The 25,383-nt window shown below is 39.8% G+C and overlaps 1 protein-coding gene across 1 annotated transcript in view; it reads left to right on the top strand.

The window, feature by feature from the left end:
• Positions 1-1,236: 1,236 nt before the first annotated feature.
• DMPK (dystrophia myotonica protein kinase) overlaps positions 1,237-25,383 on the top strand; it is a 33,723-nt gene continuing 9,576 nt past the window's right edge. The window contains exons 1-9 of the mRNA XM_018561509.1: positions 1,237-1,320; positions 1,570-1,780; positions 13,405-13,496; positions 20,340-20,423; positions 20,523-20,618; positions 22,149-22,297; positions 22,393-22,486; positions 22,568-22,768; positions 23,059-23,322. Of these exons, the coding sequence (XP_018417011.1) occupies positions 1,648-1,780; positions 13,405-13,496; positions 20,340-20,423; positions 20,523-20,618; positions 22,149-22,297; positions 22,393-22,486; positions 22,568-22,768; positions 23,059-23,322 (1,113 nt within the window). The 5' untranslated portion in view covers positions 1,237-1,320; positions 1,570-1,647. The remainder of the gene's footprint in view (positions 1,321-1,569; positions 1,781-13,404; positions 13,497-20,339; positions 20,424-20,522; positions 20,619-22,148; positions 22,298-22,392; positions 22,487-22,567; positions 22,769-23,058; positions 23,323-25,383) is intronic.

The raw sequence follows: 25,383 nt of genomic DNA, 5'->3' as shown, positions 1-25,383 counted from the left end.
CATCAAAAATGCATGCAAATGCTCTGGAACTCACTTGACTACACCTGAAAGCCCATTTTAGGCACAAAAATCTCCCCCAAAAAACGGACCAGAACACGTCAAAACACACTGCACTGCATATGCGGAATCTCATCCGGATCTGGTCCGGATTTGGTGTGAACAAGCCCTAAAGGATTTGATTAGGCATGATTAGAGGGCTTAATGGTATAAAGGAAATATTAAAACGGGGAAGAGATGTAAAGGCGGGATGGTTTGGAGGGTGTAAAGGTAGGCCAGCTTGAATGTTGGTTATTAGGGGGCATGAATTACATGGTAGGTTGGGGGAAGGGGGTTAAAGTGGGTAATGTGAAGCTGCATGGGCAAGAAAAGGAGATTAGAGAATTTAAAAGTGGGATCAGAGGGGTTGAGCATTTGAAAAAAAGAGTTTTGAAGGTAGTAAAGGCAAGATAGGTTAAGTTGGAGCTATGAGGGTGGGATATAAAGTGGCATATTATTAAGGCAGGGTACCTGGCAAAGAATGCAGGGCTACTGAAAAAGGAGATATATAGAGGACAGAGTATGAAAGCAGACGTGAGAGACCAAGCAGTGTATAGGTAGGGCTGAGAGATTGACGTAACGGTGGTTTACAGAGGCAATGGAGGACAGAATTGGGAGGCTAGAGGGAAGACAGGACAGACTGAAGGGGAAGTTACAAAGAAAGGCAACTGTAAATTACAACTAAAGGGCATGCAAGTAGTAGAAGAACAAAAGAAAAATGAGGATATATAAAGGAATAATAAAGTCAAAGCTAAAAACCAAGAATGTAAAGATTGTTGTCCAAGCTAACGTAAAAATAAGAAAGGAGGGCGATAGAATCGATTAAGAGTAAAAATATGAAGGCTACGAGAAACTGCAAAGCAGAAATAGATGAGGGGTAAAGTTCTGTTGTTATTATTAGAAGGAACAAGTTATTAGAAAAGAGGAAGAAGGGAATGAGACGAGCAGGGAGGAAATCGAGAAGGCTGCAGAAATGAACAGGAGTTGACATGGATGTATATCACTGGAAAAACCTGATTGGGCATAAGAGAAACAAGCAGTAAAGTGAATTAGTTGGCTTCGTGAAAACGAAGTGAGTAATTCAAGCTTGTAGGAGTTAAAGAGACAAGGGAGGTGCAGAAGGGGGGTTGGATAGTGACAGGAAGGAGGGAGAAAAAGGGTGGAACAGAAAACAGAATTTAGAGGATAGGGAGAGAGAAGCTGACAATGAGGATTGCCTAGTAAAGGGATAAAGTGGGAGAGAGGACTTGTTAGTCACGAAAAGCAAGGATAAGGAGAGAAGAGGTAAAGTATCTATTGCCAGTCTCTTCTTCGTACTTTAAATTCTTCATTAGCACTACTTAGAATGTTGTGGCAGGTTCCATGAGCATTCATTAACTTTGGTATGTTTTTAAAAATTAGTCATTTGCATTTTGGACACGTTGATAATATCTAATTGTAGTTCTTGTCAGACAGAAACTATTGGATAGTGATTAGTATTTACCAAAAGTATAATATGATTCACCGGAATTGAATATGATTTGTAACATACAGACTTCATGGGCGAGCAATGATCCCTCGGCAAATGTGACATGGGCGGGTGGCCTTGCCATTGAACCTCGGTAATAAAGGATGGAGCATACACTGCTGATGCCAGCACTCCTAAATCTGGATGCTCTACTGGACCTGGTCATCTGTGTTTGCCATGAATTGGCCACCTCTCCACTGGCCCATGAGACGTACATTGCGGATTTTCTGCACTGGGGTGAGTGTCTCTTTCATTAAACCAGCGACTCGGGTACCACATGTGGTTCTAGCACACCCACTACGACTCTTCAGCATATCCTATCTGTTCATTTTCTACAACATGCATTTCTACGAAGTACAAAGCTAAGCAGAGCTTGACTATAAGGAGCTAATACATTACATTATTAACACATTGCTTTTTTCAATTTCATGGTGGCTTTTAAGCTGACAAATGTTGGCGATCTCTGCAGCACACCAATATTTGTTATCTTGATAGAGTTGCATCATATTCCATAACAGCATATAACGAAGTTTAGAAACCACAATGCAAAGTAAAGAGACGTCTTTGTTTTGTGTGACTACTTAATAATGCTCTTTTTTCTGTGTGATCCTAAGACTGTGCCATGTGTGTACCATAGCCGTCATGTCTCAGCTGTTATGCCGAAATGGTCAATTTTTTGTGCACTTTTACATATACAGTATATAAAAAAAGTAATGAAGTGAAACACAAGGGGCAGCAACTAGACAGCCACAACCAATCAGAGACCGGCTTTCAGAGATTTAGTGCAGTAAGACTAAAGATAGCCACACACATTACAATTTTTGTAAGATTCAATTGTTTCTCCTGAATACGTTATAAGATGTTTCCTCCTGGTGTCTGAATGCCAAGCAGATACTTATTCTATAAAAAATTTGTTTCTTCGCCTAAATCAGATCTACGAAGTGGTCATAAGCAAATCTGCATGTTTTTACTTTTTTTTACCTATGAGCCCCAAACCATCAGGATACAAACGATTGTAGGGAAGCTTAAAATCCAATTGCATTGTAACCTTTGTAGCTGGCCTAACGCTGGTTGTTCAAAAGTATCTAACCAGTAATGACTCTTGATGAAAGATCTTCCCAGCTCTGTCCAATCTATGGTGACTTTTCTGATTTGGCTAATGTTTCACTGTGGCACACACACGATGAATGGATCATTTCAGTAAAGGGAACAGTCTTACAGGTGTGCAGTATTGTCCAGCATGCTGGAAAAGCAATTGCAGATCAAGTGCTCATTACCACTTAACAAGGGTACAATTATCCTACCTGATTATGGAAGTGGTGCTCACATGGTATTTCTTTCATGAACGGGCCTGATCAAAAGGTGGCTTTGATGGGTTGCTGTTTGTTACCACACACATCCAACTGCACTTGTTAAATATGTGCCTTGATCCTTGTTACATATGTGCCTTGTGATATAATTTAGTTATGGCTTTTTCTCTATTTGCACGTTCTGTAGTTAATATCTCGTGTCCTTTCCTGTTCTTTCTCTTGTTAATGTACACTGAAAATCTATATGCATATATATGTTTACACACACTAGTCCGACTGGCTGGGTTGGTTGATAAGGCAGGGAGTGCCTGTGTCTGCCGCAAAACGCCCTGTAATTAGAATGACAAGTCTGGCTGCTGCATGAAGTAACGCAGACTGAGGGGGCCTCATTCATCCCACAACAGGGTGATAATCAGATGTATTAGGACAAACATTACAGAATAACGTTGCAAGACCTGCCCTGCCGTGTATTCCATGACAAGAGCCGTAGGAAGCTGGGCACAGTTTTATTAATGATAGCACAGTTAGGAAGAACTTTGGAGTCTTCAACTTTAACTTGGTGCCAGTTGCCTCCTGGGAGTTCCTTCCAGTTAGATTACAGAGGCCAAAGAGTACATGGCTTTACCTCTACCTGCCAACTAATGCTAGTACTGTGAGTCTCTCCCTTGTTATAGGGCAACACAGCAAGATGAGAGCAACTATTCTTGGGATCATCTTGGTAGTGACATGCAATGAAGGTCTACAAGGCAGCTGGCCTTAGTACAGTGTTTCCTAAAGTGTGGGACACTGAATAGTTCAGGATTTCTAACAATGACCATGTGGGAAAAATGATCACCGTAGTGTTGGCTCTCAGTGGCATATACCACAGGGAGGATAGTATAACAGTTGGTGTGGATGTATGTGTTCCTGTGGATATTTTGGAGAAGACAGTGTCCCAACATGGTTCTAGAATTGAACCTGGGTCTGTGGTATTTTTTTAAATAGTGCAGGTAGCACCCATGGTAAAAAATCCCTAGAGCAAGGCAAATTGTTGGGCACCTTCATGCAATTACTGGCCAAATAATAAATACATTTATTTCCTGTGTATTGATCGACAGCTAGATAGAAGTGAGCCAGGGTCAGTTCCACATGACAGTGGGAAGGGGTCCCAGCACCCATCTACACACATGTAGTATAAAAGGTCCCTTATGCAGCTTCAGAGTCTGCAGAAATAATTTGTTCACCTCTGGGTAACATAAAGAGACTGCAAAGTTCATGAAACACTAGCCTAATGTATCAGATTCGCTAAAATATAGATTTTTCTTTCAAGCACGTGCTGGAAAAATGATGGCTGAAAGCTGATTAATTGGTATGGGGCAACTCATTGGTACTGATGCAATCAAACTAGAGATACAGCTAGTCTTGGTGTAAAAATGCTTGAAAATGTTCTTTTCTTGATGTATACAATCACATCAAACTGCACCTGTTACCCATAACAACCAATAATATTTTTTTGATTAGTTGCCACCGTGGGCAACAGCTCCATTTTCCTTTGACCCAATTTATTTTTCAAAATCAGCTCCAGACGCTTCTTATTTTGATGATAAGCCTGATAAGCAGGGTCAGGTTTTGTCCTGTGGGACTTCTCTGAGTTACACACATAATTTGTTGGTCCCTTACGAACTGGGTGACTGCCTTTCATTCCAAGATTATGATGGAACAGAGGTGACCATGCAGTCTGTATCTCCTAGGGAGTGGGAATGAGTTAATTCCCCAGACGGGGAGGTAACACTATTACATTAACCATATGTGGAGACTGTAAGAGCGCCTACTGACAGAGGCCATATAAGGAAGAGGTCTTACACTGTTCCCCCTGGACTGAGTGCTCATACCGCTGTCCCCACACCCAGTGTTCTTTCCTTGCTCCCCTTCACAACCCCTGTCATGCTGTATTCATTGACCTAGGCTCAAGTGTTTACCCCCTCCAAATTTAAAGGACCAGTAAATGTCAAATACACGTTGGCCAGTATGACATTCATACAAATATATGTAATCATTTTCTAACCTATTGCTATTAAAGGTACTTGAGGAAAAGCTGTGATTTCAGGTTGAAATGTATTATAACACCAGAGATCCTATTTAAAGTGACACTAAACTCAAGAGTTAAATCCTAAAAATTACATTCAAGTGCCCTACTTATAACAAAACTGCAGCTTATTTGTGTATCACTCAGCTGTAGATCCTCAAATCATCTCTGAATTGGTGCTGACACTGTCCTTCCTTCTGGAGGGTGGCTACTTTTGTTCCCCATGGTCCCTGTGTGTGTTGTAAAGTAGACACCACTCCAAGCTCACTTGCGTGATGGACTACGCTTGTTTAGTTAACTGATTTGTATTGAGATTGTAGTCCATCAAGAGAAGGAGCTTGGAGCGGTGGCTACTTTACAACACACAGGGACCATGGGGAACAAAAGTAGCCACCCTCCAGAAGGAAGGAAAGCGTCAGCATGAATTCAGAGATGATTTTGGGATCTAAAGCTGAGTGATACACAAATAAGCTACAATTTTGTTAATAGTTATGGTAATTGAATGCATTTGAAAGATTTAACTCCTGAGTGTATTGTCACTTTAAGGACATAGCAGTCAGTCCTTTTCCAGTTTGAGATTGCTGTAAAATAATAGGTTGAACTCTGGTATGCCAAAAATATTAACACAATGTGAATCATGCAATACTGTCATGGAAACATTTTGAGGGCTACTAAATATAAATTCCTAGCTAAATTAAGTCAAAGATTATATCAAAGTATCTGTGAATGAATATGTAAAAGTTTCAGAAGTACAGACAAAAGATTCTTAAAATGAAATGTGTTTACTGGGGAGCAATTTTTGCAGTCACACAATGAACTCCCTGTCTAGTGTTCTCACTAAAGGAAATTGACAGTTGTCATTATGGTTCCAACATTTGCCAAATGTAATGCAGGGCAATAGGTTATACAATGGAATGAGCTAAGTGTCAGATATCTCCATTTCTATATTGGTATGGCTACTTTTACATACATAGCTGCAAATATAAGCTATTTCGCATAATGTGACATTTTTTCTTTTAGGCTCATATACTTATTTGCATTTTGCTGAATGTTGTACCATTTGTGAAATTATTTAAATCTCTATTGACTTCCTAGAGTCATTAGATACACTCAGTCCTACCCTTAAATGTTAACTTCATACTGCTCTTACCCTAATTTGTCCTCTGCTTCTCCTTTTACCCCAACTAGTATCTACTACTACCCATCACCATAAACCTAGACACAAGGCAGCTTCTTGTCATTGACCCTTCACTGCCTCTTGTCATTGACCCTTCACTCCTGTCACCCTTCTCCCACCTACCCACCCTAGCTTTACCCACACCCTCACTTCTCTGTTTGTTGGTAATTCTAAACCAAATACCCCCTTCTCGTTATCATTTCCATGTTCAATCCTCATGGCTAATGTTATTGATAGAAATGACCATGCTGTGCTTATTTCAGCATGGTCACTGACTGTGTATACTTGTAAAATCTTACAAATGTAATAAACAAATGTTAACTCCATACTTCCTGACTTGGAAGTTTGAATGTTATTGGTGGCAGAGGAAAATGGAAGCATTCTCTCGGTGACCCTGTGAGGTGCCATCTGTATTATAGCTACAGAGGATTACACAGAACTCATGTTAAAACAGACGTGTCAGTAACTTTACATGTCTGCATGAATAAATCCCTGACATGTCACAATATACAGGAACAGTATAATTTTTCAGAAAAGCTACACCTTTTCTAAAAAAGAGGTTCTTGAGTTCCAGTCCAGTGACTGTCATCGGTCTGCTGCAGGTAGAAGGAAGAATTTCCTTAAGCTGGGTATGCACGTATATATTTTTTTCGTTCTACCTGCTGGCTGAGCAAAGAAGATATAACAGGTATAACCCACATATAATTTGGGCCATTTTAGAACACAGAGTCCACCACTTTCTGTCCCCTCTTCTTACAAAAGAACCACGCACATTCATAATTGTACCTTACATTGCGGTTTTTTTTCTTCATAAAGATGACCATCAGCCTGACATCTCATCATCCCCAAAGTTATCTTTGGTCATATCGTGCCATCACTAGGCCCTTTCTACGGTTTGTGTTCCTATCACCACTATCCACATAGAATATGTTGCCGCCAGTTATTCATTTCACACGTAGCCTGTCCCTGTTCGCTCTGCGCCCTTGACAAGTGTTGAAAGTTAGAAATGTTGCTGATCACACTCAGCACTTAGCACCTTGTGTAGTCAGGGGTACTGGACTGCTGAATCACTCAATGCTCTCTTCATGTGGTATGGGATGGGCTACTGTGGATACTTAATGCTCTGTTCTTGTGGTTCCAGATAGGATATGGAGGACACTCTGTATATTGTTCATGTTGTACAAGATAGTTTATGGAGGATGTTTAGAGCTCTCGTAGTATGGGACAGACTTGGATATGAAGGACATGCCATGCAATTCTCTCTTATCATAGTACAAGATAAGTTATGGAAGGATGCTTACTGCTATCCTCATGTTGTGCTGTTTAGAAGACATCTGAACCTTTTTATCAACTACCACTAAATCTGCCCTCCCACCCCCTAAGCTAAATAGTGTTAACACTCCTCAGTTATTTATTTATTACAGCTATTTATATAGTGCAAACATATTATGCAGCTCCAGTTGATACTCACCTCTGTTGCACAGCGATGGCCTTCTCTGATGTTTCCAGCCTGTTGGAACTGAATGGATTTTAAGACTAGAGAGCCTTGGTATATGACCCCATTTAAGTCAATGGGAACACAGTGTGTAGGCATGACCAGGGCTGAAAAGCTTTTTGTCCAACAGGCTAGAAACATTGGAGAGGGGCTTTGGAATGGAGGTAAGCATCTGGCAGGGTGGGGGTTTAGTGCTCTTTAGATTGGGAAGCTGAGAGGGTGGGTTAGGCGATAGCATAAATAGTCACCAGTTCCTTAAGTTTGAAGTACCTCCGATGCTTGTTTCATGTGTTACTGGATCGCTTATGAAAGCATCTAAATGCTTTGTATTTTCATGTGGTACAAGATAGGTATGAAGTGTATTCAATAGTGTCTCTCTTCATGTAATACGGGATAGATTATGGAATTCCTAATTCTAAATGACTAATTCTTAAAGTGCACCTGAAGCCAACACTTTTTTTGTAGTTTTGGATAGAGTGGAGAGGGGTTAGAACACTTTTATCGCTGTTTATGTCCCAGTCAGGGAGATTCACCCTCTCTATTTGTCCTGGTGACCATTATCACTGAAAGTGAAAGGAAATCCCAAATTTTAGGTTGCCATCAGAACAGGAATAGATGGGAAATCTTCCAATGGAGACAGTATTCCTGGTGACCCTGCTGACCACTAGGGATTTCCCTCTCATTAGAGGTATAGTTGTGAATATCAGGCAGGACCTTATGGGAAATCTCCCCAATGGAACACAGATGGCAAGAAAGCTAGCAGGGGTTGTAACCCTCCTTGGCTTCAGTTCTACTTTCAGTGCAATAACCTATAGGGACCAATCAGACCTTATCTTGAACTGTTCTGATGTTAGTTAAATGAATTCTAATTAGTTCTGCACTCAATGATTGGAAATTCCTGATTAAATAAGTGTTATTTACTTCCTCGGATTGTTTGTATTGTACAGCCTAATGTGGAATGCATAATTCTGTTTTTGTGGTCCAGAATCAATGGACACATCACACACTAAACTCTTACTATTATTGATGTACACTGATCAGTCATAACATTATAATCACTGAGAGGTGAACTGAATAACATCGATTATCTCATTACAATGGCACCTGGAAGTGGGTGGGATATATTAAGCAGCAAGTGAACATTTTGTCCCTGAAGTTGATGTTTTTGGAGCAGAGAAAATGGGCAAGAGTTAGGATTTAAGCAATTTTGACAAGGGCCAAATTGTGATGGCTAGACAGCTGGGTCAGAGCAACTCCAAAACTGCAGTTGTAATAAGATGTTCACAGTCTGCCGTTGTCAGGACCTACCAAAAGGGGTTCAAGGAAGGAAAAACACTGACACGGCAACAGGGTCATGGGCGGCCAAGGCTCATTGATGCACATGGGGAGCGAAGGTTGACTCATGTAGTTTGATCCAATAGAAGAGCTACTGTAGCTCAAATTGCTGAAAAAGTTAATGCTTTCCGATATTGGTTATTGGTTCCGATAGAAAGGTGTCTGAATACACAGTGCATTGCAGTTTGTTGCGTAACTGCAGACTGGTCAGGGTGCCCATGCTGACCCCTGTCTAGCGCTTAAAATGGGCACGTGAGCATCGGAACTGAACAATGGAAGAAGGTGCCTGGTCTGATGAATCACATTTTCTTTTACATCATGTGGATGGTCGGGTGCGTGTGTGTAGTACTAGCTCAAAGACCATTTGATTATAAATAACAGAAGTGATCCTATACTACATATTAATACTAGAAAGAAGGACGTTAATGGAGGAGGCTGAAAAAAGGCAGATCCATATACCATATGCTATGGTCCACCATAAACAAATATTAACCTAAAGACAGTAATAAACCCTCCTGGCAACCAGATAAGAAGTTGTATGGGTTATAAAATCAAACCCTTGTGTTGCATGGGGACCTGTTTGCCAGATGGCATTTTGTGTTAACAAAATTATACCACATATTACCTAATTGTTTAGAGTTTTTTCCCTTTATTTTCACCTAGTCATCCTGACAGTAACACACTTCCTGTCCTAGTGTAACAACACTCAGTTACTGAACCTTATCTATGGAGAAGCAGTGTGGTCACCATAGGCTTCTCTCCTGGTTTGGACTTCAAACACCTCAGAAAGAGTGGATTTGTGTAGGTCACAGAAGATAGCGGGGAAAGCTGATAGCATAACCGGTCTTCCATGTGGTAGAACTTTTCATGACATCTAGAGCCCTTAGTTTGATAGCTAGGTTATAGGCAGCATGCAGTGGAGGTTAAGACTGATGCACTCGGGTCTTGGAATGTTCAAAAGCACCAGTTAAAGAAAAACCTGGGTCTAGTTAAAGTATAACTGCATTTCTGTGATAAAAATAAAGGTGAATTTCTATTTTGCGCCAGCAAATGACAGCCCAAAAAAAAATCTATTTGCAAACACTTTCCTGTTGTTGGATCAAGGGGGTAATTCTACAAACCCGTTAGATGTGCTTGCTTACTGCTTATCACTATACAAGAAGATTGGGGCCTGGGATTACTCATGCCTAGAAGGATACTATGGATGTTTTATTTTATATAATCCTTAATTAAGGTACTATTCCAACAGGATTTCAAGTGTAATACAGGCCTAAATTTGGGATCTTATAGCTCTTAGCTCATGTCCAGCCCTTGATCAGCAGTGCATTACAGAGATCAGATACCTGTTTGATACGGTGGCTTCTTTGCCAAGAGCCATAATTCATGATTTCTGTACTGCTCTGCTGTAATGGCTGGAGAAAAATATCTTACAATACTTAACCAAAGACAACTTTTGAATAAGCATATATAAACCCTGCTTATTCACCCTATCCTCCCATGTAATACCAGGCAGCTAATTGTGGAAAACTGAACACAGTTGAATCCCTCATGCCTTCCTTGTTTGTAGGCCTGGTCCAAGGCTGACGCCGCCTGCTGTCGGCATACCCGAACAGAGCCAGCTTGGAATTTTCCAACCGGCTCCTTCGATCACCTGATTGAGCACCCACGCAGTGAATTTCTGCTGATTCATCAAGAACCAGCCAAAATTTGAAGCGTCATAAAGCTCTCTACACTGCACAGTACAAACTGCAGACGGGTTAAATGTCAACAAAGCAGTCAGCACATAGAACACAGCAAAAGAAAATGACTGAAGTAATAGGTTATATTTCCAAAGCTCCTGGTTATATTAAATTAGCTAATGTGATTTAAAAGTACAGTTATCTTTCTTTAACTCATTTTCTGTGTGTTGCATGTTTCAAAACCGTATTGGTTGATATCGGTGATCAGTAAACTTAAAGAACAAAAGGACATCTGAATTCAGCCCGATCTCTCTTTGTGCTGTATGTTTAGTGCTAGTACTGTATAACTGAAGAATAACTGAAGTTATACTGAAGTTTCATGTTAAGCTTCAAAACCAACATACCAAAATACTTGTTTTGAACAGACTGATCTTCAAATTTAAGTTGAGTTTACAACATGGTGGCCTGCAATTTGCATAGTCAGGGGATCCTAAAGAGGTTTCTATGTGTGTGATAACAGCTCTGAGGACTTGACATTTTTAATGCAACTGTTAGTCACTGTGGTTCCATCCTCCAACTGCACTGCACTACTGTGTCCTGAATCATGGTGCATAGCGGGGAACACAAGGATCCGTCACTCCCAGGAGTAGGGTTGTCACCCGGCTGGTATTTTACCAGCCAATGGGACTTTTTGCCAGTGTCATTAATAGGAAAGAGACCAAAAGGCCAGTATTTTTGCAGAAAACAAGGTGGCAACTCTACCTGGAAATTTGAAATGCTTCACAGTTGGATGAAAAGGCATAGAGGTAAGGTAGGAGAAAAAGGTCGCTGAAGAGCTGAGTATAATACCTTTTCTTTTAATGGGAACCTCTATTCGGATATTTTTTAAACCAATTGACAGGGTTGCTTTAAAAATACATAGTTTTACCTCCTTAATTTTATTTTTTGGACACTTTTAATTAAGATATAGAATATGGAGCACCACACTATACTGAACGTTCCTGACGTAGTAGTAGAGAATCAAGGATAATAGGCAATTCATCCAGTATATTTTAAAGTGTAACTTGAGAAAAAAAACAGTTCCCTCGGGTGATCATTGTACATTGCAAAGATTTTAACAAACTTTGCTACAGTTTTTCCTTTTTTTGTTCTGAAGAAAAATGTGTTTGTCTCACCCTATCATTTCCAGACTGATTCCTGAATTGGAGGGTCTAGTTCATTATAACCACCAGGTACATATTCAGTGTTCAAATGAGGAGAGCTGCAGTGTCTGCATCCCTTTAGAAATAGTTAACCCTTAGGACGTATCTCACAAAAATGAAAATCTGTGAGCCAGTCACACAAGCAGATAATTACATTTCTGGGGGCATTCTGTACACCAACAGTGTACAGAACGCCTCCAGGTTGCTATTTTTTAACAGCTTTAGAAAATTACAGCTGCTTCAGATTGCAATTGAAAGGTATTATTTAATACCATTGGATTACAAAACGGCTTGTGTGTCAATTTTGTATGCAACATTCATTTTTTTTGTGAAAGTAGAGTCTTCACGCAGTCGTTAATGTGTAACAAAGATGAGACATTGATGACAAATTTAAAGGGTCAGGCCACCCAACCAAAATGAAAACCACCCAGTACTAATATTTACTCTTTTGGTGGATGCTGCAGTTAAACCAATGAAAAGATTCTTACATCTCTTAGGGACTCCATTGGTGAGATCTCTGCTCTCGAGTCCTTGGATTTGCACACCTGCTGTGGCCCAAAAAGTTCTCACTCTCCATGTTGGAGAATGAAACAGGAGGAGAAAACTACTCGGAGAGGGTGAAAGATTCATCTACTATGGTAGGGAGGTCTTACTGTTGAAGTAGCCCGCCAGGTTCCACTCTTGGTGAATTGCCACATTAAATGATAAAATATTTTGTACCCATTCTTATTCGTTGCCCATTACCTATACCAAAATGTTAATCGAATGCTATGTTTACAGTCTTTGTGGACTTGATAAAGAGTAATAAAAGGGGTGAAATTCTTTCCTGAAGCAGCATATTCTCCAGGAACTATGACAGCGCTGTACTTATTTTAGTGCAGAACGCAGAGAGCGGTCGCACACTCAGCATCCTACTGCCACTCTGCATAATTTCCAACTTCCATGGATCCTGTGGAACAACCCATAGTACACGGGGCGTGCAGGGCATTATCCAAAATCCCATCTGTCCCACAGAATCTGGGACACTTGGCGACTATGTGTTGTGAGCATTCTGTGTTGCACACCGTGTGCATTGTTTGCATTCCATGCTGTGTGCGATGTGTGTGTTCTTTGCTGTGTCCTGTTTGTGCTGCATATACAGTATATTAGCACACTCTCTGCATATAGTGTATGCGTGACACTCAGCACACAGGACGATGCAATGTACACATCATACATTCTGTGCTGTATATACTGTAGTGTGTATTATGTAGTGTAGTGTGCTCTGCACACTTTGTGTTGCACGTGCGCTGTGTGTGCTGAGTAGTGTAAATGAGCCCACTCCAACCCTCTTCACTTCATGTAGAATCTTCACTTCAGTAGAATCACCTAGAGCCAGAGGACTTTTGAAGGGGGAACGGGAAGGAATCTCATCTTATATTTAAATACTACTAATAATAATAATCCTACTTTTGAAGTTCCATGGCCAATAAAAAAAGCACTCAACATGTGGTCTTGTGTTTTCTCAACAAAATGTCTTGCTGGTGTCTAATATCCTTGCTGTAGGGGGGGACATTCTTCTCCATCTTTATGTAACATGCACGTTTGTCATTTGGCAGCGGAGCCATTCGTGCAGAACATACGGGCACAGAGGATGAAGAGAAGAGATTTTGACATCATCAAGGTGATTGGACGTGGAGCATTCAGTGAGGTAAGACCTGAGCCTGGTATGTGGAGATCACTGACCTTTGCAGAATGGCTAATCTCCATGTAATGTTTAACCATCCCATATGAGGGCTGCCTTACATAAGTAACCAAGATGAAATAGCATTCTGAACGTATTAAATGATTAAGCAAAGGGGCCTGACACAGGTGGCTTTCATTTAATGGGCAGAGAGAAGAAAAAACGTAGATAATTTGATCCATATTACAGAGATAGGTTGTTGGCTGAAACTTTAAATAGTTGACAATTTTTTGTGCAATAAAAAGGAACTGGCTGTTTGGACAGAATGGTGTATGGAGCCTTTAGCTACCCATAAACATGAGGTGATTGTTGCCCAGAATAATTGTTGTATGCCTGTAACCTTTGCTGACACCCCTTGCCAGCTGTAATAATACAGAGCTTCTAAAATACATTCGTATAAAGGTTACAACACCACAAAAAAAAATCTGACTTTATATGAGCACGATCAAAATGTATTACAATATACAGTATGTACTGTGAGATTTAGCTGCAAAGGGACAGATTTCCACTAACTTAGTCCCCTCGGAAACGTACCTTTTGACGATCATGCCCACTTTTATTCATCAACCCATTAGTGCAAGTTTATGTCAGGATTGTTCTGAAGAAAAGTTGTACAGTGGTCAGATCTTCCTTTGGCTTAAATAATGAAAGGATCCGTTCACTCAAAAATTATATTTTCATTATGAAGGGAAGCCGAAGATTTAAAATGACCAATAATTTGTCAGATGTCAGTCTCTCAGGGACTTCAACAATGCTATAAACCTGCTTGAGTTAAAGTTCTGCTCCCATCCCTACCATAAGGAACCTCTCTGCCACTAAAGAAAGCCTCACATCTACTTCATACTGCTGTAAAATAATGAAATGTCCAGCAGTGAATAGCATAAGGCCACTTGTACTGCCTCCATTGGTGGGTATGCTGGGGAATTCTGGTGCATATATTTTGCCATCTGCTCAAAAATAGAAGAAATTTCAACATCAGTTTTGGTGATGCATACCCTTATCATAGTTAATATAATCGGCTCTACACTAAAAAAAAATCGAAAGTCTGCTCAAGTATTTGTATTGTCTGGTTTTAAAAACACATATTTAAATCCTTTGGGTACATTTTGTAAAACTGCAAAGAAACAACATAGAAATTGGGGCATAACATAAACCCAACACGTTCCTTGCTTGTTCACTAGAATGCTGATTGGTTTCTACAAGCCACTGTTCCATTTGTGCAACAGTTTTCATTCATTAACTCCTTTGCCTTGTGTTAACTGAGTTGTAAAATCAGACTTAAAGTCATTTATCTAGAAGATTTAAGAAGGCCTTTGGCATCAGCTCAAAATGATTTTGTCTCAGACAATGAACTCATGCGTAAATCTGACTTTCCATAACATTTGCATTTTATCTGATAAAAGCAGCAAAGAATTTGATTTCCATAAAGAGTACATACGGGATGCCCTGGGCCTTTCTTTATTTAAAGCAAATGCATCAGCCATTTTTCATTATGAAGCATCGTGTCTGAGAGCCACAAGATGTCTGCTAATAAAAATTAACCTTTCTTTGTGCTCACCTCTAAACCTTGTTAATAATGATCAGCTTCCTTCACTTCAGATGCTCCTTCCACTATCCGTCTCCTTACCCAATAGAACACGTTTATAAGCCACTGAGGCATTGGACAAAGTCTATTTAACATAATTTACATCAGAGCTCTCCTTTTATATTAGAGTCCTCCCCTTTCACATCAGTAGCACATCAGGAGCCACCTTCACATTAGAAGCTCCCATCACATGAGTAGTCGCAGCTGTGGCATCATGGTAGAGGGCAGGAGGTGGAGCAGACTTGCATTTTTCTGAATGAATCCCACCCTAAATTAGTGTAATTCATTTCCATGGTGCCACGGAAAAGCATGATGCTGTATGAAGATTTTGAGGCATGCCCTGAGCAAACCAGAAGGCACACTGATTGAGAAAGTCTGCACTAACGAGGTTATTTAACTTATTTTCTCAGTCAGTCGATGTTAAGCTCAATGTAACATCGTATTAATAAAATCACTTTTGATTGGTAGGCATTAAATTATAGTTTGCTGCATCCAGGTTTGGAACCATATTGAGAGGTTGGCTCTGATAGGTTGCTCTTTGCAAAGATGTTGGAGACTTAAACAAAAGGCACCAGAACAGCTTATTTTTCACTGCTAATTTCTCTTCTCTGGCACATGAAAAGTACCATCTGCAGTGCATTAGCTTGCATCTCTATAAACTTGCCTCACATGTGGCAAACTCTCTTTAATACCCTGTTAAAATATTTAACCCTGCCGATGTGTACATATGGAAATACTGGGCTGATTGACTAAAGAAGTTAAGAATGTTCACTGAAAAAAGTGTGAATATTCACTTCAATTATCCATTCATTTAAAAACTATTTTTTTCTCACTTTAAATTGCCTATCACTTGCCGATGCATAATTAATGTGAATATTCACACATTTTCTCAGTGAAGATTCTCAACTTTTAAATCAGCCTCATTGTCTTACACAAACTAAAGAACACCAGGCTCCCTTTAATTAAATATACAGGATCACTTCTAGTGAATTGCACCAGCCACCTTCATAGACACCAACTGTTTCAGCATGACATTGGATCATTTTAGTGATTTCAGAAGCTTCATAATTCAAAACAATGTTCTTCATTGCTTCTGAGAAGTATTTATGCACTAACAAATCAGCAGCTCTTTGCAGAGTACATACAGTATTTACATTAGTCCCGCCCCCGAGGAGTATACAACCTACTATATATTCCAAATTATACATACATACCCAATAGACACAGGGAGAACATTCAAACTCCATGCAGATAGAGGAACTATGAACAGTTATGAAAGTATTGCACAAGATGATGTTCCCTAAAAAGCATACTGGTCAACCTAGTTCAAGAGCAGGTGGTGATGCAAAGCTTGCATCTTAGAAGTTGTTGCTAGCTTGCAAATATTCTTCTTGTCACATTGAATAAATATACCTAATTAAGGAGGCAGTTTTCAGATTCTGAAATGTATTATTATTGTTCACTCAGCTGTGGGCCCATATTGCTGTTTACCTGTTTAGTCGCTGCCGAAATATTACATTTCCTAATGATTTCTTTTGTTTGTTAGCAGTCCCAGGAGTGATAACTCTGTGGTTGAGTTCCGTAGCCTACACAACTGATGTGGGCATTAAAAGGTGTCAAACTCTTCCTTTTGGAGTCTTTAATTTGTTTTACATAACGAAAAATGCAGCAGGAGTGTGCATTATCTAGAGCACTCCTTTTGTAGCAGAAAGAGTGAGAAGTCATGGTGGTCAGGCGCAGTGATGGAAATATCTGATCTTTTGGCTGGAGTGCTTATTTGACCACCTTGGCTCTGCCTATAATTGAAATCTCACTTTGGGGCAAACCTAGTCTGTAACATATGTTCCCTGAATCAGCAGAACGTTTTCTATTACTGGGTATAAGATATTCCATAAATACTACTTTTGTATTCTTGTTTGTAAAACAGCCTGACCAGTCCTCAGAGTGCCAGGAAGTCAATATTTCCCAGCTAAACAAATAATCGCAGATGAAAAGGTCTGGAAGAAAAGCAAATCAATTTACTCTGTTTTGTATTAGCAGTTATGTCGGGCATATACTACCTCTTATGTTAAGATAAAGAACTAGGAAGTTTCCTATCAATATTTTGAAAGTGAAACAGTGAAGAAATGTGTGAACACAAAAACAATTTTGGCCCCCCATTTACCTACTATGAGATAGATAGATAGAAGAAAGGAGTAAAAAAGGAGCAAGAAAAAGAGAGAGCAAGACTGTTCAATCCCATTAATCTCGTGTGGAAAAATGGATACATTCACATGGACCTACCCATACGTAAAATGCCGCTATACATTAGAACTTGTTGTCCCTGGGTTCCCGTATTTTGTTGTATATTGTTTGAGTATTGTTCAGTTTGTTCAGTTTGTTCAGTTTAGCTGTTGAATATTCCATGTTCTAAACAGCTTTAATACGGCTATACAAGTCTAAGTAGGATGGGGGTATAGTTCTTGCAATGCGATTAAGCATCGGGCCGCCGTTAAAATATGGGAAGCCAATTTCCTCCAATATTTATTCAAATGAAGAAAAGGAAGACCTAAAAGGTGATGTAGGGGGGATAATGGTAAATATCTTGGCAATAGATCATTTAGTGTAGACTGAACTAATGTCCAAAAGGGCTGAATCCGTGGACAAGTCCAAAAGATATGGTAAAGGGTACCCTGGTCAGAGTTACATCACCAGCACATGGGATTTATCAGGGGTATAGCACCAATGGTACAAAAGTTTGTACTAATTGTTCTTGTAAAGCAAACAAATAGAAGAGCTAGCTGCAGTTTTCCATATCGCCTCCCATTGCCCCCGTGTGATCTCCAAACCCAATGTTGTTTAAATAGCATTTACTTTAACTCCATAGCACTGACAAATTGTGTAGTGGTTTATAGAGCAAACTGAATCATCTGAGCAGACTCTACCCCAAAAGGCACTTGCCGTTTACTGTTCCTACTACAGTTGCACAAACACACACATGGTGGGCAAGATAGTCATATTTGTATAAAGCAGAGGTCTATTTTGCATGAGGGGTGAAGAGGTAAGAGTGTCAGAAACGTTTTACAAACTCATGTCTGAGTAAAATGATCTTTTATTAATTTTCCTTGGTATGCGGGTTCCAGGCGCTGCTGGTTGTCCAGACTGTTAGGTACGTAGGTTAAAGTGATGATGTAGTTGTATTTGGATGGTGATTAGAATATGCATGTTTTGTATTTTCCTATATGTTGCATGGCATTAACTTGTAATTGTCCATTTGTGGATTTATAGGCCTCTTGAAGAAGCAATATCGCGAAACGCGTCGAGTCTTTTTGTCAAGCTAATTTAGAGGATTGTATTATTCTCGGTATTTAAAGTACCTAATGTGTACGGAACCTATATTATGCAATACGACTGTAATGTAACAAGATGGACAGACGCACTATTCTTTTTAAGAAAACATTTTAATATGGATTAATAAAAGATTATTTTATTCAGATATGAGTTTGTAAAAAGGAGATGGCAACTAAAAATCCCCATTTGATGCTATATGTTGTTATACAAGATAGTCATATGTCTTGCCAAAAACAACAGACTGGAAGACATGAGCCCATTCATAGTCACTGGCTGTGTAGTATCTGTTGATTCAGCCAACAGTAGCCTTTTGGTGTTGTATTTATTTGTATTGGTATTTATATAGTGCTGACAATTTACACAGTGCAATCTAAGGTCCCTATCTCGCATACATACGAGGGCCAATTTAGACAGGAGCCAATTAACCTACCAGCATGTCTTTGGAATGTGGGAGAAAACCAGAGTACCCAGAGGAAAGCCACACAAGCACAGGGAGAACATGCAAACTCCTTGCAGATAGTGTCCTGGATTTTCATTATACAGGTCATGCTATAGCTAGTAGTAGTTAGTCACATTCAACTCAACTTGTTTAGTAATGTTGAAGATGTTAAAATGAGTGTTGGGAACATTATCCACATTTTATTCTTGCACGGACACCTCAGTCACCTTAATCCAAACATCATGGTGTCACGAAATGTGTCATGCTGATGTTGATTATTCAAGAACATGGCTGAAGGTGTAAAATGCTGTGAAAACACCCTGTTCTAATTAAGATAATCCAATCAACATGGTGCCTTGAAGTCTGTGACAAGTTCTAATAGTCTGAGTTACATGGCTGAAAATGGTTCACCATTCATTCAGTGTGAACTCAAATCAATTTTTGGAACATACCCAGAATTTATAACACTCACATGACCAAAGGTGTGGGAAATTGTGAAAACACCCTGTTTTAATTGACATAACCCAGTCATCATGGTGCCATCTGGTCTGAGGCATATGTTTAAGTTATGTACCTGAAGATACATCTCTTTTTCATCTCGCTTTCTCTTCCCCTCACTCTTGTCAAGTTGTTGGAGATGTTAAAACTGCATTATAATGTTCAATATTAAAAAATAAATCCAGATGAATGTGACAAACTACTACTGACCTTCTAGCAAGTTGGAAAGTATTGATGTGCAATAAAGAGCATTTTTCTAATTTGTTTGTTATTACCCACTAAGGTAGCCCTAGATGCCCCTATTTTTGTGTAAGACTGTCAGATTGTGGGCAGAATTGTTTATAGCCATCCTAAGGCCCATTACAGTGGAAGCCAATTAATGTACCAGTATGTTTTAGACAATGGAAGGAAACCAGAATAAATGATCAGATCAGTGTAAACACCATCACAGTCTCCATTTCTTTTAGTTTCCCTGCTAGTTAAGGCTTGGGCCTTTTTTTAAGATAGTGTATTTATAGCCCCGAAATATTCGATCAGCATTATTTTGTTCTGCTGAGTGTAGGCTGCACCACTTTGCTGGTGTGCTTTCTTTACATGCACTTATATGCATTCTTGTATCTCATGTTACGTCTATGGAAACTGTATGGGCCTCTGAAAGAAATCAAAACCTGACAGGTACTTCATTTTATCTAATGTATCCAAAACTAAAATAAGGCTTGCCTGGAGTTCTATTTCATATTCCATTCCTATTTAAGATTTATATATCATTTGGCAGATGAGTCCAGCTTTAGCTCACTACAACTGAGTTATATACTGTTGTCATCTGCACTCTCCTCCACCCCAATTCCAAGGTTCTCCAGAAAAGCCTGGTGAGCTGGTGGTGGAAGGGAGGTAGAATTGGTAGAGGTAACAGTGATCTTCACCCCTAGCTCATTCTGTCTTCTTCTGTCTCCCTCAGGTTGCAGTTGTGCGGATGAGAAGTAACTCTCAAGTCTATGCCATGAAGATAATGAACAAGTGGGACCTTCTGAAACGAGTAGATGTGAGACAAGAAGACTTATAGAGGGATGGTGTATTGGGGGAGAGAGAACTGATCCTGAGAAGAAACTAAGCAAGGTCACACCCTGTTCTTTCTGTGCAGGTTGCCTGTTATAGAGAAGAAAGAGACGTTTTGGTGAATGGAGACAGCAGGTGGATAACACAGTTGCACTTTGCGTTTCAGGATGACAATTACCTTGTAAGTGACTTTCACCTGCCAAATAACATAGCTACACAAGACCATTGAGCTTGGGTTAGGGTGGTGATGTTGGCAAAGGGTCTCTACTTTGCGCTATAGTCAGCCTTTAAACTCTGAAAGAAGAACATATCTTTTTTGGATATAGCAGCCAATACGATTCTTTTTTCATTCTCTCATACCAGAGTGAAAATACAGAAGAGAGAATGTTGTGTTAACTGCAACAAAAATGTTTTGTACCTTTTTCCATTTTCGCAACCTTGACACTTATACCTTTATATTTGGATTAGCATTCTTTGTTCGCATTAGGATTCAGCCATTTAAATTGCTAACCAATTCCAGAGCAGTAAACAATCTTGCAGGCAATGAGCAAGTTCTCTTGAACATTGACAACTTACTATTTTTTAAAGATACTTTTGATTACAAATTGTTTTTGTAAAAAAAAAAGAAAAGAAGAAACAAACAAATTTATGGACATAAGAAACATAGACATTATATTTCCAATACTACAAATTGTTCCATAGTGACCTTTAGCTTCATCTCAAAAAGCCATCAGTTGTCTTTTAGAAGGTATTTTGTTATTTGTCATGGGAAAAGTCAACCATCAATTCCAATTATTATCAACAGTTTAACAAAATCTAACCAGATGTTTACAAAAACACCAATAATTGCATTTATGTAATAATTAAAGTAATTAAGAATATTTTAAAAGCAGCTAATGTACGTACCTGAATTTGATTTGACATTGGCAGTGTACATTGGCAGATTAGGAGGGAGACAGAGGCAGCACAAGGAGCCAGCCAGGGCTGCTGCATACACTAGGCATAGCCCTATTGCTTAACTTTAGCAGAGTAAAGACAGGTCACCAGCTTGTCTACACAGTCTGGCAGGACTGTCTAAATCTCAGGCAGGACTGGATGGGCAGAAATACAAATGTTTGCATGGAGCTCAGCTTTAAGAGGGCATTCACCGCAAGGTAGTGTTAGAGGGTAGGGAAGCATTTACCAAAATTACACTCTGATATTCTGGGATGAACAGAGTTTCAATGTAATGGCAAGAAAATGGCAAGTAAATAAAGAAAAATCTTTGTATGACTTGCCTGGACAAGTCAACAACCACCCTTAGGAAAAAATGTAAACATATTCAGATAATAAATTGATTTTCAAGTTGTGCCTTCTTTATTAATCAGTGCAGATACAGGGGGTCATTATGACACTGAAATGTGCTCACCTATAACAGTCAATCAGTGGTCTCAGAGTTGTTCTATGTAGCATACTCGGCCTCCTCTATCAATGTAACTGAAATAAAAACAGTCTGTTGTCCTATGGATATTAAGCAGATTTATTCCCGCACTAGGAAATAACAGTTAAAGAAAGACAATTTTATTCTGATGTCATTGCTGTGGGGCAATACAGATAGTTCTTATTTTGAATACTTTGATAGATAAGGGCCAGAGAGGCTCATGTACTATAGTTTACTGAGCATACAACGGACATGAACAGGGCTCAATAAGGTTTTCTGTTTCCTTCCTAGTACCTTGTGATGGATTACTATGTGGGAGGTGACCTGTTGTCCCTTCTCAGTAAGTTCCCAGATGGATTCCCTTTCCACATGGCGATCTTTTACCTTGCTGAGATGATAATGGCTGTCAATTCTGTCCATTCTCTAGGCTACATACACAGGTGAGTTAAGCGCTGGTGATAGCTGAGGACCATGGTATTTTTTCTGGAGTTGCTCCTCCTCTGTTTCTCTGAATTTATATTTGCATCTTCCTCAGGGATATCAAGCCAGACAATATGCTTTTAAACCGAGCAGGTCACATCCATCTTGGGGACTTTGGTTCATGTTTAAAACTCCGGGACGATGGCACAGTAAGTACTTCCTCTATTCTGTGCTTTTCCACACTTAACATTGATTGATGTGTTTAACTAACTTTTTTCTTTTTTTTTAAGGTGTCCTGTTCTGTTGCAGTGGGGACCCCTGACTACCTGTCCCCTGAAATCCTTCTTGCCCTTGAAAACCATAGTTTATCATATGGTGTGGAATGCGATTGGTGGTCAATAGGGGCTTGTGCTTACGAAATGTTCTTTGGGCACCCTCCCTTTTATGCTGAATCTGTGGTGGAAACCTATGGAAAAATCCTTCACTATAAAGTAAGAAAAACATTTCATATTATCTGTTTTTTTCTGCCTGTTAATAGCTTGAAACACAACAGACATGTACCCATCATATGGGAAACCACATCAGAGTTAATCAGACACATCAGAGTTACTGTAATCAGACACTAGGAACATTGAATTTTGGCTATGACCAAACATGAATTTATTACTTTTATATACAGACACTGACAGATGATATTCTAACTGTTGCCTTTGAAATAATACAGATGGAGATGATAACATGAAAGAGAAGAATAAAATCACTTTTGTTTTTTTTGTCCCAGGAGCACTTTAATTTTCCCTCCTCAGCAAGTGGGACGCCACCTGAGGCTTTAGACTTCATCTCATCTCTCATCTGTGAGCGGGAAAACCGTCTGGGTATTGGTGGACTCCATGATTTTCACTTACACCCACTTTTTGATGACATTGAATGGGAGAGTCTGAGGGACTGCATACCACCTTTTGTTCCTGAGTCAGTGGGAGCTACAGATACCTCCAATTTTGATGTTGTAGAAGATCAGCTTTCAGAAATGGTCCGCGGTGGAGGAGTAAGTATGGGTATGACTTACCACTCTAAAATGAATTTGAAGGGGCAGTCCACCCCAAACTGTAATGAAACGCTTACAAAAAAAATCTGTTGGGTTAAGTGTACCTCTAGATTGTTATACTTCCTGGCTGTGAGATCTCTGGAGCTGTGGTCGTATCTCCATTTACTAGCCACAACCATTGTGAGAAAATCTTACTGTTTTTTACTTATGTCCTATATTATTGTGTATACAGCTTCATGGCATAGCAGGGTGTGTAATGGGCTGGGCAATCCAGAGAAGCAGCCTTAGTGTCGGTGTTTCTAAGAACTACCATGAGCGCCCATAGGAACCAATCAGGGTTTAACTTTCATTTTATGGAAATGCTAATGCAAGGATTCTGACTCTTATTTTTTTTGCTTATTTTCTTTTTTTAAAAATTCAAGAATTAACCCCCAAAGTGTTCTTCTATGGTTCTATGGATCATTGATTTGCTCCTCAAAAAACTCCACTCACTTGGTCTCCAAGACTCTGTTCTCTCATGGTTCTTTTCCTACCTATCTAAGTGCTCTTTTAGTGTAACTTACAAATCTACATCTTCTTCTCCTCTCCCCCTTTCTGTTGGTGTCCCCCAAGGCTCTGTCCTTGGACCCCTTCTTTTCTCAATCTACACCTCCTCTCTTGGTCAGTTGATCACCTCACATGGCTTCCAATACCATCTCTATGCCGATGACACTCAAATATTTCTCTCCACTCCACAACTCACCTCCTCAGTCTCCTTACTTATCACTAATCTACTAACTGACATATCCGTCTGGATGTCACAACACTTCATAAAACTCAATCTTTAAAAAACTGAGCTCATGGTATTCTTGACTCGGACCTCACCTTTCTTCCCCACATCCAATCACTATCCAAATCCTGCCGCCTTCACCCTTGTAACATCTCCATAATACGCCCCTTCCTCACCAAATAAACGGCAAAGTTACTCATCCACTCGCTTGTTATCTCTCGTCTTGACTATTGCAACTCCCTCCTCATTGGCCTACCTCTACACAGGCTCCTCCCCTTCAGTCTATCATGAATACTGCTGCCAGACTCATCCACCTAACCAACCGCTCAGTGACCGCCACCCCCCTCTACCGATCCCTGCACTGGCTTCTCATCGCCCAAAGGATAACATTCAAAATATTAACAATCACTTACAAAGCCATCCACAACTCTGCCCCAGGTTACATCTCCAACCTTGTCTCAAGGTATCACCCTAACCGTCCCCTCCACTCCTCCCAAGACCTCCTGCTCTCTAGCTCCCACGTCAACTCCTCCCATCTGGCCTGACAGATTTTCTTCTGCATATAGAGGACAGAAATGCACGTGGCAAGTGTGAATGAAGCCAGGATTTGATTTAAATTGTCTGAATTCTTCGTGGGTTTTTTTTTATATCTGAGAGAATTGTATCCAAGGTATTTTTTTTCTAAGTGACCAAACAACTCTCTCATTATCTGTCGATGTCTGAAACTTGTAAACATGGATATCATATGGCTGCGCTTCAGAGTACCTATGTGTTCAATTACGCTGTCAGTTCATATTTCCAAAGGGATCTGACCCCTGAAAGACCTTTCTTACATCTGATAGTCACATACACATGCAGGTTTGTATCTTAAAGCAGAAGTACAACCTCTTATTTGTTACAGTCAAGGAAGGTGCCATCTTAGCCTCTATTTGGATTGCATTTGCCAAGGTGCTGCACATGGGATCAGCTATGACACCAGCCTTTTGAGGGGTTGAAAGTTCGATTGAGAGCTGAAATAAGCCCACTGTCAACCTTGACAGTTGGCATTCATTGAAAGTAACTGTTTCGGGAGACCATTACATTGGTGGGGCTATTTATAGACTTTCATAAGTGCAACTACTGGAGACACAGACACATCACTGCAGCATTAAGAAGCAACAAAAAGCTATCAAAATGTGCATTCTGGCTGATTTCTACCCCTAATGATGGTGATCTGACAGTATATGCCTTAATCTAAGAGTCATGTTGGATAGATTTTTGCTTTTGTCAAAATTGCAGGGATCATACTATGG

Source organism: Nanorana parkeri, unplaced genomic scaffold, assembly GCF_000935625.1.
Source record: "Nanorana parkeri isolate BGI_ZX_2015 unplaced genomic scaffold, ASM93562v1 scaffold528, whole genome shotgun sequence".
Taxonomy (NCBI): Eukaryota; Metazoa; Chordata; class Amphibia; order Anura; family Dicroglossidae; genus Nanorana; species Nanorana parkeri.
Note: the sequence above shows the minus strand (reverse complement) of the source record. Positions and strands in the feature narration are given on the sequence as shown.